General features: G+C 36.1%; 1 protein-coding gene across 1 annotated transcript; it reads right to left on the minus strand.

Annotated features, from left to right (window-relative positions):
- Positions 1-907: 907 nt before the first annotated feature.
- On the minus strand, positions 908-16,620 carry NSUN7 (NOP2/Sun RNA methyltransferase family member 7). Its single transcript, XM_071432501.1, has 11 exons — positions 16,308-16,620; positions 15,709-15,767; positions 14,130-14,260; positions 12,806-12,958; positions 11,371-11,554; positions 9,608-9,818; positions 8,877-9,020; positions 8,227-8,328; positions 7,598-7,715; positions 4,324-4,441; positions 908-2,246 (listed from the first exon to the last, which is right to left on the minus strand). The coding sequence occupies exons 1-11, from the start codon at positions 16,618-16,620 to the stop codon at positions 1,782-1,784; spliced, it is 1,998 nt and encodes a 665-aa protein (XP_071288602.1). The 3' UTR covers positions 908-1,781.
- Positions 16,621-17,041: the final 421 nt, after the last annotated feature.

Below are 17,041 nucleotides of genomic sequence, written 5' to 3' on the forward strand. Positions count from 1 at the left end.
GTAGAGTTCATTGTATTCTGGAGCAGGCAAGGAGCATGGATTGCTCACAGGGATATGCAGAGGGTGAGGGATATCTTTGTATAGGACAGCTGGCTCAGATTAAAATGCTGTAAGAAATTTTCACTGATTCAGTGAAGCAAGGATATTTATCAGATGAACAAGAGCCAGCTGTCTACACTGCTGGGGTAATATCATTCACATCTTTTCTTAAAAAAGGTACTGCAGTGACACTGACTGGTGTGGGTGAAGACAAAATAGAGATGTTATAGCATTTTCTCTGGATGGATCTAAATGCAGACCCATATGTCAAATTGGTTAAGTCCCACACTAGAGTGGTGATGCTCCTGGCAACACTCTTCCCAAGTATCTGAAAAGGTTGCCTAGAGGAAAATTTCTGGGCCACAGATACCTTTGTCTTTCTGTATTGCTGTGCTGTCTCTTTCATTTTTACAAGTTCTAGATACAAATCGGGTTTACTGTTAAAAGTATCTCTGTGCCTCCTTTTATCCTCTACTCAGATTACAAGACAGTTGTAGATGTTTTACAGTTATTTTATCTTTGCTAGCAAAAGGGAGCAGCTTAGAAACAGCCCACAGCTGTTTCCAAAGACAGGCAGCTACTCTTTGCCCAGTCACTATTCAGCTGACTAGCAGTAACATTTATAAAAATGTTACTTTGACAGTAGCAGCTCTTTTCAACTAAGAACTGTTTATGTTAAGAAATTGAAAAAAAGAAGTTATGAACCATGACATAGTCTGATGTGACATTATGATGACAATTCAGTGTTTTTAGCATGAGAATATTTGATCTAGTTTTCACTGTTAGTATTTCAATGTACACTTAAGAAGAAACCAAGAGAACACACACTAGAAAGTCTATGCATGGGCTTTAATGTACTTGGCCAGTTCCCTGGACAAAAGTACACATCTAGTTTTAGAAATACAAGGCTTATTTTTCTTTCTTAAGTGATAACTCACAAAAATGGTATCTAGCACTTGTAAAGAAAAGCCACTTTAAAAAATTCAGTCTCACTTTAAAAACATTGGTTTGAAACTGATTACCTGTACAGGTTTAGACACAGTGAGGGGTTGGGTATACAATTTAACTTGTTACTTCAGACTGTATAGCAAGAGGCTACAGGTTTTTGACCTCACTTCCCCCAACAATCTATCAGCCTTAGGCAGCTGAGCTCCATTCACCTGAAGTGTGATTACTGGATGAGAAGTTACTATCTAACATGGATATTTCTATATACATAGCCCATAATATATCTTTCCCAAGGCCAGATTATCCTTGCATAAGTATATACTGTAATTTAAGACTATTGATTAATATACAGGAACCTTTACCTTCTTTACAAAGGGAGGGCAGAGTCTGAAGGTTCATACAGCCAAGTTGGCTTGACCATTTTTGACCAGGGTGGTGGAAATATCCAACCACTTGGACTCTGTGCTCCAGTGTGGCCATGAAAGCAACGTTGATACCCTGGGTTTGTTTCATTACAACCTTTCAAATGGTGTTATCAGTGAAGGCAAAGTGATTGTTGGGGGCTTCAGTACACCCCTGTTCTGTTCTGTGCATGCCTTTGAGCATGTGTCTGTCTCTCATACACCTTGCCCAGAGGTGACAGATGAGATGTTGGCTTCTGCACTTTCAGAGGTACTGTGTGTCAGTCAGGGTTCACAAATTTCTTCAGCTCTACATGGCTATCTGCTCAGGGCACATTCTTTTGCTTTGTGTTACTGGCTGCTTTTGTTTGGCACACCTTCTTTTGTTCTATGTTACTGGTTGCTCTTTTCCCTTGCAGTCTTCTGTGGTGTGTCACTGGCTGCTTTTTTCCCCTGCCCAGTCTTCTGTGGTGTGTCACTGGCTGCTTTTTTCCCTTGCCCAGTCTTCTGTGGTGTGTCATTGACTGCTTTTTTCCCTTGCACAGTCTTTGCTTTTGTGGGGCACACATGTGTTTCTTGTATCTTACTGGTTGGGCTTTTTGGGCATATGGGGCACACATGCTTTTCTTGTATCTTATGGGCTGCTTTAGACACAGGAGCTTCAGCCTTAACATTAGCTGCAGTTTGGCGGGGATGGAGCTTTGCAGCTTTTGGCTTACTGTCACCAGCAGCAGCCTTACGCCTACGTTGTTTTACTTTTGGCTTTTTCACCTCTTCTTTTGGTTTTTCTTCAACAATGCCATCTAGTAGAGCTTTTGCTGCAGCAGAAGCCAAAATGTCTTTAGCAGACACTTTTTTCTGAAAATTTCACAGGAAACAACAGTGAATCTAAGCCACAATAAAGAGCTTCTCAGAATTTACTCCATGAGAAAAAGAGCAGAATCTAGCAGAAGGACTTAAGTCACTTATGTGATAAATGCTAACCAAACTATTTATTCACAAAATTAGGAACTTGACTTGTGTAAAGAAGTACTGGAGCATTTGTTCTTCAGAGGCTTTTTTCTCTACTGACCCAAAGAGGGGAAGCTCAGTTCTGGGCTCTGTCATGTGTGTCTGTCTTGGCAACCAGCTGTTTAACCCCTTAGCTGGCTCCAAGCCCCACACGGCCGCTTGCTCAGTCCCCCACCAACAGGAGCAGGGAAGGAAATGGAAGAGTAAAGCTAGGGAACTCCTGGGTTAAGATAAAGATTGTGGTTCCCTGGGAAAGACCACTGGGAAGACCACTGCCATTACTGCAAAAGTCCTCCCTTCCTCCTCCTTCCCCCCACTTTATACAGTGAGCAACGATCTCACAAGGTCTGGGATATCCCTTTGGTCACTTTGGGTCACCTGTCCTGGCTGTGTCTCCTCCCAGCCTGCCACACACCCCCAGTCCCCTCACCACTGTGGCACTATGAAAAGCACAAAAGGCCTTGGCTCTGTGTAAGCCCTGCTCAGCAATAACAAAACCATTTCTAGGTCATCAACCCTGTGTTCAGCACAAATCCAAAACACAGCTCCACACCAGTCACTGTGAGGAAAATTAACTCCACCCCAGCCAAAACCAACATATTCCTACACTGACCTGCTTTATAATGTGCCTGTAAGAACAAAATATCCATTCTGTGTGTGTGTGTATCAGAAATACTTACTAAAATACAGTAACATTAAACATGAATAATTTTCACAGTAATGAAAGTTCTTGCTCATAATACATAAGTAAGGAATTCTCAAACTGGGAACCAGCTCAACATCCAAGTATATAAAGAGCAACAATGGGGAGAAACTATTTACAGCTAGCTAAGAAGAACATTTCTGTAAACACGGAATTTCAGTTTAAATTGTAAATACATGTCTTCTACTTTGTGGAAAATGTTCATTTGCTGATTCACCTAAAGATTGGCCATTGGAGCAATTGCTTCTTTGTATTAGAATTTGACCCAAAAAAATTACTTGAATTAACTACCTGCAACAAAGATGTTTGTTTCTCTGGAGAGAGAGAATATGGTAGAGAGATGCACATAGCACGATTAACTAAAACTCAGACCAAGTTTAAAATATTTAATATTGTAAAGAAAGAGGTCAATAATAGGTAACTTGAAAGGCTTTTCATATGTAATTCTCTTACTCTTAATAAAACCTAACTTGCCCCAAGAGGCAAGCTTCTTTCAAGCACTGTAATTGCAGTATGACAGAAAATGGTACAAATAACCAAGATCTCCTATCTTTAATTTGCAATGAAATTTGGATTAGTTCTTCCCCACAGCCCTTCCACTTTTGATGCACAAAATGTGTGTTTTTCTTAGAGACAAGAGGAAAATGTTGATGCTCAGAGATGCAAACTAGCCCTTTAAGGCCTTTCCTCAGGAATCATGCCAAGACTTTTTCGTTTACTCAGCAAAAGTCCCCTGCCTTTCAAGCTAGATTTGCATATGCCTTAGTTTGGAAAGGAAACATATTCATACCTATTTTATTCAAATTATAATAGTGTCACCCTTAGGGATTAAGACTTCAGTTGCTTGGATACTGGAAAATCTTGGTGACACATATAACAAATACATTTACGAGTTCCCTTTATCCTGAGTCTAATCAAGCTGTGCATTTCATTCCAAAGTGTGATAACAGCAATGTATTTCCTCTAGATCTTGCTGGCACTAACTTGGATCAAGGGTCTGCTCTGATCACGAGCTCCTGAACGGGCACAGCTTTTAAACTTGTGCTCAGCATAAAATTCCAGAAGTGGCACATTTCAACCACTCACCTGTCTATTGGTCTTAAGACAACTAAAGAGCAGCCAGGATTTTTATTTCAAATGTCCATTTTGTTATTCTTCTGTGCAAATTTGCAATACTCATCTTCTGTGAAGTGATTTTAAATGGTTATTTTCATAGCTTACCTCTCTCTCTAGAACAGCTAGGAAACAACCACTGGAAATTTCTGATGGCTCCATTTTGAAAAACATTTCAGTGGAAGACTCTGAATCAGAGCAAGTAGAAAAAATAGAAGGAATAAGCCTGTGAAAAAGAAATGGCAGACCAGAAAATAATATTTAAGAATAAAAAAGAAAATAAACAAGGATACATTAAAAGTAATTTTCAAATTATGTCTTTCAGTAACATAGCTTTGTCATTATTTTTTTAAAAATGGAATTCAAGAAAGGCACAAGAATTCATCTTTTTAGAATCAAGTGGGGTTTTTTTCCTTTTTTTTCAGTAATTCCTTTTTTTTTCCCAATTATTAAGTATATTAATCACCAGATAATAAATACATAATATGACAATGAAAAACTATGTTATTTCTCAAGTGTGCACTTACTGAGTGATCAAGTTGTCCTTGAAGTTGGGGAATGGTCTGAAAACACTAAGGAGCTTGCAGAAATTGTAGAAGTGTTGACTTTGAGTTATAATAATAATAGTAATAATAGTAATAAATATCATAACTTAGGTTGGGAAAATTTGCTATTTGTTCTAATTGAGGGTTTTTCTTCAATTTCACAATTTTGCAAGAACTAGCCTCTTCTGTTCCCCTTGAATTCCAGAAATGTCTGGCTGTTATAAAGCAGTCTCAAGGACTTTGCTCATAAGGCTAGCAAACTATACTAAGCTGTCTCAGTACAGAAAAACACTATCAAAATGTCCTTTGGTAATTATAATTCCCTCCTCTTCACTGAGGACTGTAAGATAGAGTCCTACTCCTTAATGCTCCACTAACTCTCTTGTGACAGGGCTTTATTCAAAGATGGTTACAGAGAAATGTATTCAATATTTGAAAGCAATATCCTGATTTGGCTGGTTAGTTCACTTTTAATAGGTAGTCTGAAAAACTGTTTGTTTCCAAGTTCTCACCACAATCTGGATTTTTTTTCTATGTTCCTTGGAACTTGATAAAACAGGCTACAAGGCTCAAATCCTCCTCGCATTACTAAATAAAGCTCTTATGTCTTATGACACAGATTTTTGATTTTACATAGCTTATTCAATGGAAAAAACCTCAGTGGTAATCTTTTATTGATGTATACAAGTTACTGTTCACCAGGAATCTCTTCAATGACCCTGAAAAATGATGTAGAAATTAATTCAAATTTGATAGGCCAAAGCAAAATGCACGAGTGGTTTAGACTACTCTATACACACCTGTTTGCCATGTGTACTCTTGCTTTAGGTAAAGCTGCTGCTGTAAACTGTCATATCCTGAAGGTAAGTTCAGCTTAACCAGTGTGAACATGTTTTAAACCACCCTTAAAACTGCACAGCCCTAAAACCAACTGTGTGACCCCAAACTCCAACAGAACCTTATTTTGTTTGGCACCACTTCAGTACTGCAGAGTAATTCCAAAAAGATAAAATGCACATAAGCAAAAATGCTTTATGAGTTTCCTGAAAGCCCTCAATTTTCTTGGAAAAGGGAATTATTATTTAGTAGATCTTTGATGATCATACAATATGTTTTATTATGACTTGTCTCAAAGATACTGTAAACATGGGGGTTAGTAACTCTGCAACAGCCTTTCATTCTATACTGCAGTTTTAGTCAAGCAAGTTCTCTAATTAATTCTAAGAAAAGGGAAAAAGGAATTTTTTTAAGTAGTATATGCATCTTAAATGGCTTGAGCTTTCATCTTAAGCATAATCACTGTATATTTTATTTATGGCAATCTATTACTGCTCTGTTTGTGCTGATTACCAGCAGCTTTATTGTAGCAAGGACTATGATAAAACATCCAAGATACTGCATGACAGGGAAGGAGGAACTGAATCTGAAATTGTCATTTATGAAACTCAATCAATTGTCAGTCACAAATTTGCTCAGGTCTGAAAAAATCCTAATGTAATTTTATTGTCCTTTTCTTACCATCCAAGATTGCCTTTTTAAAAGTGTAATATGATTTGGTGCTTTGACAACATTCATGATGCTTCTGCACAACAGTGAACAGATTTTGGCTTAGCTTTGTGGGGAGGGAGGGGTTTTACACAAGGGGGATTTTTTAAAAAATAATTAAAGCTCCAGGAATGTTTTTTTAAAAAAATGTCTATGTTATAAACTTACATATTATTTATATTCAATAATTCAGAGACCATTACATTCCAAGGTTCCCCAAGTTGTCCCCATAGAGTAATAGCTGCACAGAGGTCAAGACAAACTCCAGAAAATTCCAAATTCCAAAGGAAAACACAAGCAAGAGGCCATAAATGCTTTTGGTCCAGCACTGGCAAGACATACCCTGATTTCATCCCACTTACTGTAAAAAAAATCAAGCAGACTGCTATTTTCTATCAGTGAATTTGAAAAAAGATGCACTTTGTTGCACTTTTAAACCTTCTTTGGACTGGCCACAGTTAATATTTACTCTTTTAATCATGCAAAATTTAGTTACACTGAATATTTGAGCCACAGTACCTTTCCCTTTGATAGCCAGACTATTAACTAAGGTAATATAAAATCGAAAAAATATAGTATTACTCTTCTGTGCTTTTCACAACATGAACTCTTTTAAACCTGCATCCAGTAAGCCACTATTGTATCTATGTGCAAGTGAATGCCAACTGTTTGCACTTATGTGACTGAAAGGAAAATACAGAAAATACCCATCAGTCTTTTACCAATTCCTCTGGCTGACAGAGTGATAGCTAACAGGTTATAACTACATATGAAGTATACAGCATACATACTTTTCTCATCTAAGTTTGTATTTTCCATGATTGCACAGGCTGATCTCTTAGGGTAACCTGTCCTTCCTTCTATTCATCTGAATACAGCAATGAGCAATCCTACAGCAAAGGGTTCTTATTCTTCTGTATGATTCTTACAATTTAAGATTTAATTTCTTTTTCCTTTGAAATTGATCATTCTACATCAGAAGTAGAGAGCATGCTAGCAAGTTAGTTTCATTCTCTGAACACTAATACAATAATAGCAAGAGCTCTATCTGAAGAATGTTATTTCCAACCAGTGATATTTTCCTCCCATCTTAATTTCAGATGAACAAAAATATTAGATGAGAAAATCAATAGAATACTGGTAAGTAATCTCATAAACAGAAAGAATGGCATGACAGGCAGCAAAAGCTATTTTAATTTCATGCAAGATACATATCAGTCTAAGATAAGAATTATGCTACAATTCAAAGTCATACTTTAATTTTTCCACAGATAAAACTATTCATTCTGTACCTATATGGTCGTACTTTAGCTCCCTCCACTCCAGATTCCAGTGCTTTTTTCACTACAAGTTCATTTTCTTCTGGGTAAACTGAGCAAGTGCAGTAAACAATAGCTTGTACTTTGTTAACTACAAAACAAAACACAACTTTTTTACTCTTCAGATTCTTCATACTGACAGTGGTTTGGTAAGGATTAAAAGCATCATAAAAACTATGTCACTTTTACCTCCTGATCTCTAGTGTTTTTAAATAATTAAAATATTTTCAAATATTTGCAGATTTCAGCACAAAGTCAAAGCTGTCTCCAGTCTTTTCACACAACTACCAAAGAAGAGAGGAAAAAAGTGGCAGCATGCAGATGGAGGGAGACTATTCAAAGAATTTCTAAAGCAGAGTATAACTAAGCCATAAGCCAGTTCTCTACAAAATACTGAAGAGTATTATATTAATATCTGGTGGACACTACGACACAGAAACACCTTCAGACTGGAGGAAATCATTGTTCAGGGGGTTTGGTTACATGCTTATTCATAATTAATAGTGTAATTTGTGCATTTTTAACTATATTAAAACTGGTGATAATACAATGGAATTGATAGCACAAAGTCTTCCCAGAAAGTGGGAAACTAGCACACTTACATTTCAGTGCATGAAGCAACTCATTAAGCTGCCTCTCAGCAAGAATCCTGAGTTTATCCTCAGACACAAATCCCTGGAAAAGGTCTCGTAGCAATTCTGCATCTAAAAGCAGAGAGTAGTAAATTTAGTCTTGCAATTTGTATTAGTGTCTAAAAATTCAGTTGTTTGCAGAAGCAGATGTGGTTATTACTGGTTCAGTGGGAAGGTAGGTTTTACAAATTAGAATACCAAGGAGTGCCTGATTTATTTGCTTTACTTCTTTACCTGTAATTACTGGTGTCTCTTACTTGCTTCTAGTTAATGAGAATTGTACAGTGAAAGGATTTATACAAACACTCAATAAAGGAATGTAATCAAATAGAAAATTATGTACATGTTGGTATCTTCAAATAAATTTTCTGCCTATATCTTTTTATTTAAAAAAAGCTATACACACTCTGCTCCCCAGAATCACCCTCAAACTTTCATACTATCAATCTGAAGCAGTCACAGAATTATGCAAGTTAATTTATATATTTTATAGTAATTAAAATAAGGAAGGTTTCTTTAATAAAATTATACAATTTACGGAAGCCCTGCACTGATTAGACTAAAATACTTGGATCTATTTCTACCAGAAAGCATGAGCTAGATATTGTATCAAAATTTACCTCTGTGTTCACTTAAAATAAGCTCCATTGGATTGCCAGCACCCAGTTCAGAGCATTGTGGTATCAGCAAAATAACTTTTGCCTTTTCAAGTCTTGGGTCTGTTGGCTGAAGCTCAGTAAAGTCTTCATGTAACAACCAAATATCTGAAAAACAGGGAAAACTCACCACTTACGGACTGCAAGCAAGCCTGCCTACAGGTGACAGAGGTGAACAGACTGTGGTGTTACACAGAACTGGACAGAGCTGGAGCCTGCTAGATTCAGATTCTCCACAGTATGGCCTATGGATTCAAGCTGATTGAAAGGCTGCATCTTCCACTGAAAAGACAGTTAATGTGCTGCATTCTGTCCTGATAGTGTCCTCCAGGTAAACTGGACAGGTGCATGTGTTTTAGATTAACACTCTCAAACAGCTGGAAATCAGACTGAAAGCAAGAGCCGAAACACCAAAAGTTCCCCGCTACCAACTACACCAACTGCTACATAGTAGCTACTTCTACAGAAAAAATCACCAATATTTCAGGAGTTTGCATCTATGATGGGTTAGACTGTAATTAACTTGACTGTAGCTGAAGAGCTATCAGCTCAACTTGTGACAAAAAAGTTGTTAGTGCCATCCCCAAGCCTCCAAAGAAGGGCTCTCTGAGTTCTGACAAAATTAGTCCATATTTACAGATATCACAAACTGTATCTCAATACTTCTTCAAAATACCAACTGTTTTAGCACCTACTTGTGCATCCCATGTGACTGAAACTGTTCATCAGTTCTTCTTCTTTTGCCAAAGATTTCACACCACAAACAAAAATGCTGCAGCTGCTGTCATTTGTCAGCACTGACATATGGGCAATGGTCAGGTGGGAACCCATGTGAGCCATTATAATGTCAGCACCTTCACCCAACAGCGCGCGTGCCGAGTGTACAGCGAGGCTGCGAGACTTATCCTACAACACAATGACACAACAATTAACTATGATCAACTGTCTTGGTTTCTATGAATGCCAACCTTCTTTTCCAAATAAGGAAAGTCTTCCATTGTTTTCATAGGAAATGGAAAAGAAAGGAGGAAAAAAACTAATCAGGGATATTTGCTAATCAGGGATATTTGCTAATACAGAATTAAATACATTACAAAACCAAGCAGTCACTCAATAAATTTAAATAACTTAATTCTAAGTAATACAAGAAAAAGCATAGTATCTACAGGTGAAATTAAAGTACATATCATCCTCGTAAGGAGGAACTCCTACCAACAGCTTGTTCCAGAAAAGACAAACACTGGCCACAATTCAGGCAGAATTCATCCTCTGAGGGAGCTTAACAGAGAAATGCAAAACTATTCACATAGCTCTTGATGATAATTACAGGAGAAATGTTGCCCTTCAAGATTTTGCTGAAATTTGAACAGAGAGGCAGACTGGAATGCAAAAAGCACAAGAGACAGTTCCACAAGAGTAAATGCTCTTGTACCAGTGGTGATTAAGAGAAAATTTTATCAAATTACTTAAAAAGGGAAGGAGTGACGATACTGACCACAGATACCAGGTCTTGCACCAAATCTGACAAACTGATGATAAATGGAAAGGGAAAAAGAAAGTGCTAAGCCTTTAAATTCACATCACTGTCTATGTACACAGAGCATTCAAGCAAAACCCTACCCCACCACAGAGATGGAAGTTTTGATGGTTTTATTTACTCATTTTGAATACTTTTAAGTAGTTAACACTCAGAATTTGTTCCCATTACCTACAGGGCTGTCATCTATAGTTCTTTTCTGTAAGTATTGTATTTAAAATCTACAAACTGAAATGGAATATTGAATACTGAGTCACTTTTTTAAGTTGAGCAATAAATTTTGAGGCTAAAGTTTTCAGATATCTAATGAAAATGCTGGTTGAAATGTTTCTGCTAGCATTTCAGATAATTCGTGGTTGTGTTGTTGCATGGTTACTGCAAGCCCCTACTCTAGAACAGAAACCTCCCACCAAACTTCACTGGGAAGTCTAACAATGGCAAGTCAGGAAAAAGACCAGTGGGGGTTATGGAGATCAAGTAACCACACTGCACAAAATACAAAGAACTGTGATCATTCCATCACAAACATGCATTCGAAGAGGAAGAAATATTACAGTAGCATACCACTCCCTATTAACTGAGGGAAAGCATATGGAGTTATATCGAAACTTTCCTCACACTTTCAGAAGTGAGACTGCCTCTTCTGACCATTTTTATATTTACTTCAACAGCTCTAAAATTAAATTTAAAACATTCTACTAACTTAATTGCAGCTATCAATTAAGCATTGACATTTGTATGCTAAATTTAGTAAGTGGATCCGTTTGTAACCTAATCATTACAAATGTCCAAAACCTTATGAGAGTTTATCACTGCCTGACTGATTTAATAGAATAGTCACACAATTCACAACCTCTTTCTAAACCAAAGCAATTATTTCAATGTTCAGATCATCTGACTCAAGGCTGAACATCAACTCACCTGCAGTAAGAGTTTGCAATCTGCAAAAAGATCTAAATTAAGCAGTTCTTCTTTAAGAGAGGAAGGAAAAACCAATACATCTTGGCAATGTTGGTCCACAGCATATGTGTAATGGTCAAAGTCTGACACAGATTCAACCTTTGTGAATCCCTTCATCTCCAAATCTCTGATAACATCTTCAAGGCTGTTAACATACAACTCTAACCATTAAATATACAAGAGTTACTTAAGCAACACAGTTTACATTGATTATAAGAATTTTTTACTTCTGTTATCATGTGTTTATACATATGCATACATATATAGGTATAAAATGCATACTGTCTAATGCAGGAGGGAAACTTACTCTCCTTTAGGCATGTAAGTTCTGGTTTGAAACAGTTAATAAGTCTGATACAATTAATTAAAAAAGAGGCATGTGTCAAAAGAGGATGATTCAAAGCATCAAAACAGAAATGTCCATGTGCTCAGGAGACGCAGTAGTAAATTTACTGCTGGGATGCTTTAGTTCTTTCAATTACCTTCAATCTAGCCCAACTCACCAATAATTTTAATGGCTGACACTGAAAGAATCCTTGTGTAAATGTAATGAAAGCATAACTGCTGAGGTTAGCAATTCAAATATCATAAAGATTTAAAGGTATATATAGCAAGAGATGTTTCTTGAAATGCTATTTCAGACAGTGCCATAAGTTTATACAGTACATTAAACATGGGATGGAAGGAGCAGCTTTTATTTATTTCCTATTTAAGGGCTCTAAACTCACACTCAAAGTAAGGTACATTATCTTGAAGAGCCTATAACCTAAGCACTGAACACTGATCCAAGACAAGAGTAGTAAAACAAAATTCTTAAAAACGTTACAAAATGGATTACCTGTCTAACAAAACAGATAACAGGATAATGTGGTATGTGGTTCATGTACCAGTTAGTACAGAACTGGGAACAGCAGTGTTACATCTATAGTAACCTAGAGAATACACGGATTTTAAAATGTGTATTTTAATTTAAAGTTTACATTATCCTTACAGAATAAACAGCAGGTTTAAGTATTGTGTTTTAACATCCTTTGTCAAGATTATGGTTTACACTAATTCACCTGCTTTTAAAGACACTTTCTCTTATTTTTTGTCACCAAGTTAACTCACTCATATTTTTTTTCTAACTTTTTTTCCTCATTTATTTGAATGACCCACACAAGCAACAGAACAGGAAGAACTGTTACAAAATAGTGTATAAATACAACTACTACAATATATAAAAACTTAAAAAAAAAAAAATAACACAAGGGCACTGCACTAAGCAGAATTTTCCTGTAAGAATTTTTAATTACTGGTAAAAATATAACCTGGAAATTCTAAAACAAGTATGTAGCAAACTATATCACTTCATATGCAAAAACATCAATATCAGATGATATTTTAAAGATCTTACCTGATTTTTAATGTGTTTATCCAAAAACAGATAGGTAAAGCAGAAGTCCTTTGTTCCTGCTTCGATATGGTTTCTGGTACAAAGTATTCAATTGAAAGAGCATCGTGTTTGATGCGACATCGTGCTAGTGCAGCTGCCAGTTTGGTCTCATAGCTATAAAAACAGTCACAAGTTTAGTAAGTTTTATAAATGTTTTCATCAGCTGTTAGCATGCAACATTTCTGTTACAAAACCATCTTGCTCAGAAACCAGATCCAAAAGGGACACCTTCTTCTACAAGCTGCAATGGAAAATACAGTTACAGAACATTTTTCACCCCAGACAACAGCAGATGCAAGGTGGTAGTCAATAGCTAAGATTATTTTATTTAAATCAGGCAGAACTGGAATTATAGCAGAGGACTCTCAAATACATCCATTTTTTCAGACAGCTAAAAAAAATCTCAGTATGTTTTGGAACTGCAATATGTGGAATACAACCATCAGATTCATTTGCATGTTTTAAAATATAAATACATACATGTGCAGAATGAGCATTTGATGAAAGCTGGCCCCTAAACATGTACAAAAACAATACAAGTAGGATGGCAACCAGGAGTCACTTTTATTATTTTTACATAAAAATGTCTGAGAAAATATTTCCAGTCTTTTCTTCCCACAAGCTTCATGCATATTCCTGATACATGATAATAAAAAATAAATAAAAATTGCTGGTGAACTACTTCAGATATCTTATTCACTGCCCTCCAGAAACACCTTGCACTTAAGAGATTAATGAACTTTTTGGGCCATTCTAAATCCAGCAGCAACACAATTTTGTCTAATAAATGCCTTTTGAGTTAAACAAAATGTTGTTTGTAGTTTGATGGAAAAAATAATAAATATTAAAATGTTTCTGTATTCTGGTTTTTGTTCTCATTATTTAAAATAACAAATATTTAACAAAGTTTCATAGTAGAAGTACTGCTAAATAGATAAATGTTATTCCATTCCATGACCTCTTGATTCTATTACACTTGCATTTATGAATATTTACTGAATATTTAATTTCCTTCCTAGAATTGTATGAAAGCTTTAATAATGCCAAAATAAGATAAGATGCCTGCAAGATAATCCACAATATAAGGATGGTTTCTTAGCTGCATTTTTCATAACTATATAAACATGAATGTTTGCCTCTAAACTAGTCTCTCATTAAAAAAAAAAAGCCCACAAAATTTTAAGGTGGAAGACATGTTTATTAATTACCTTTAAAAGGCACTGATTATACAAATCTTCATTTTTGCTGATCTGTATCAACAAAAAATAGCTCTTTGCACATATACCTGTATAAATAATCCCCTATTTCCTGAACTTCTGCTACAAGTTCCTCTTCAGCAAAAATCTTTCGGTTTTGAAATTTTCGGTCTTGTAGGTCATAAAGCATCACAACAAGCAAGCTGGTTAGCTCATCTGGCTGCAAGAGAAAAGCAACTGGATAAAGGAAGTGACCCAAAGCAACTGGATAAAGGAAGTGACCCAATTTTTTCAGAATTATTTCTGAAAAAAGATCCATATCAAACAGCAGACTCCCATGCAAAAAACCCTTAAATGCTTACTTGCAAGAGTATGAAAGTAATTACTTGTGGAGAGTTAATAAAACACTTTTTTAAAAAATATTTGAGTTTTTAAAAATGTATTTGAGCTTTAAAAATATTAAAAATAGTTTTTAAAACTCAAATACATAACTTACAAGTTGTTTTGATTATCAAAATTAAAAACATTCTCCATGCACGCAGATAAAATACTGTATCTTAACTTCTAATGTTATCAGAATTGGAACTTTGAAATTATTTTCTCTTCATAAAGTAGTTTGTTAAATAGCTAAGCAAACAAAAAGTTCTTGTCTATGAATTCCTCTCTTGTGGAATTGTCCCAATACACTCAGTTGTAATAACCCTTCTGCTTGTGGGATATATATAAAACCTCCTTTCTCTGTCTAAATTTTTAAACCAGGGAGCATCTCCTGCTTAAGTACAATAATTTCTGCACTTCAGAAATTCAATACTATTGTTTGCCTCATTACATCAAATTCTTACAGTTATTATGCCTTCTAAAATTCTTGCCTTCTCACAAATATCAACAAAATTAGTTAGAAAACTGAAGTTATTAGGGAGATACTACCAAACACAAGAGGTTAGCATAAAACTCCTACTTCCTTACAAAAACAAGCCAAAGATAATGGTGTTAGATCATCTGCCTGCTCACATCAACCTCCACAAACCATATCAGCTCAAGTTTATCTCGCAATTTTCAAAGGCAAAAGAAAAAACTGGAAGGAACAGCAGAACATTCTGCCAGCTCTAGAATTTCATTCCATGTCAAAGCAGGAAACCATGCTGAGAGAGTGAACTGGACCAGTTTTTGCCAGTACAATATTTGTACACAGTACTGTCTGCCCAGAAAATGAACCTTGGGGTCAATGCATTTTTTGTCCAATGGGATTCACTCCATGTTTTCCAACTACCATGGATAGGAAGGAAACATTTTTTTCCCCTGCTCACAAGGGGACACAGCTGGGAAGGAAAGCACACGGACATGGATAATATCATTGAGCAAGTACTATGTTGTAGTGAAGTTCATGGCTTACTCTCCCACCTTCTTTCTTTGAAGGCTTTGACTTCCAGCAATCAGTTACAACAGAATCTCACAACAGGCTTTGGAGATGGATGCTTTAGACAGCCATGTAAAAAGGTCAGCAATATTTCAGTCTAAGGCTGTCATGTACAACAAAGGCTGTTTTGAAGAATGTTGTAAAATCCTCAGAAAAGGTACTAATTTAGTAAGTTTTATTTTTAGTAAGTTTTATTTTTAGTAAGTTTATTTTTACAGAAAATAAAAATGACACAAAAAAAGTTCACTTACTATTGAGTAGCATGGGTAAACCTTACTATCTACCAACATTTCTTCAAGAAGATCTTGATCTGTAAAAAGAAGAAAATGTTGACAAGTTATGCCACTCTCTACAATATTGTATGGAAGTAAGTCACTAAATTGTAATTTTAAACATCATGAAAATCGAGGGCAAATTCAATCACCAACAGTAGCAACCCTATGTAATTCATTTACATGAAAAAGAATAGGCTTTAAATGTTTGATTTCACAAATTCTAATAACACTTAGCTATATTTAAATATTTGAGGGATATGAGTAGTCTGGTAAGTATGTATATTCATCCATAATTAGGATGTGAAAAGAAGCACTGAGATGAGCTCAGCTGGTCAGAGCAGGGTGCTAGTAACACCAAGGTTGTGGTTCAATCCCCTCACAAGCCTTCCTTGATGATCCTTGTAGATGCCTTCCAATTCAGAATATTCTGTGAATCTGTGACTCTGTAGTAACTTGAAGCTTAACAAAAATCTCCCTAGATCTCTGCTGTCAGGCAGACATGGAACACCTATTTTTCCACGTTTTCTCTGCTGCATCATTTCTGTTAGCAATTCTTGGGTGAGTTTTGTACTTACATTTTAGAGTTTTGAAAGCCAGTTCATAGGACACACGCCTGGACTGCTCATCTTTAAAAGCCACCATGGGAGACTCTGAGGTATCGCCATAGCGCAGCAGGATTTTACCTGAACTCTTTTCAGTACGAAGGCCTTGAAAAATCTTAGCTGCATTTATGTAGATGGAGTCAGGATAGCCATCCTTCCCAAGCTGAGTCACTGCTCTTTTTTCAACAGATCCCTTTTCATCCGAAATTTTCGTTTCACTCAAGACTGAAGTACCATTTATAACATCCACATGTGAAGACACCAAATTACTTTCAGAATCTGGCATTTTTCCAGTTGCTGACTGTGTAAGTGCAAGTCACAATCCTGCTGCCTCTGCAAAAAAGCAAAGTTTGTATTGAATAATGAAATTTTCTTTCAGTAGAACACACTTTTCCCTTCCTTTTAGGGCTTTCAATTTTCAGGTTCTAATCTTGCAAATACATATATATGTGTATCATCTATATTTCTATACAGCTATCATCTTACACATCATAGAGGAGTATTTATAAGTGTTTTCTTACATTATTTGTTTTCACCAATGCACATGCAAAGACTGGTGACTTGTTTTAAAAAGGCCAGTGCTTTACAATCACTGGTCCTTTATGGAATATACACACAGATCTGATTCTGGGTCCAATAAGAACCATTATTATTGCAGGCAGAATAGCATCTCTTACTAGGAATTCTCCTTTAATAAAAAAGACACC

The sequence above is a fragment of the Agelaius tricolor genome, unplaced genomic scaffold (genome assembly GCF_023055355.1).
Source record: "Agelaius tricolor isolate 1412-34295 unplaced genomic scaffold, bAgeTri1.0.p SCAF_8, whole genome shotgun sequence".
Lineage (NCBI taxonomy): Eukaryota > Metazoa > Chordata > Aves > Passeriformes > Icteridae > Agelaius > Agelaius tricolor.

Coding starts and splice junctions, on each gene's coding strand:
- NSUN7 (XM_071432501.1), bottom strand. CDS start 16,620: ATGCCAGATTCTGAAAGTAATTTGGTGTCTTCACATGTGGATGTTATA. Junction 12,959..14,129: donor ATAGGGGATTATTTATACAG/GTATATGTGCAA, acceptor CTGTTTTTATAG/CTATGAGACCAAACTGGCAG. Junction 9,819..11,370: donor ATTGCAAACTCTTACTGCAG/GTGAGTTGATGT, acceptor ATTGTGTTGTAG/GATAAGTCTCGCAGCCTCGC.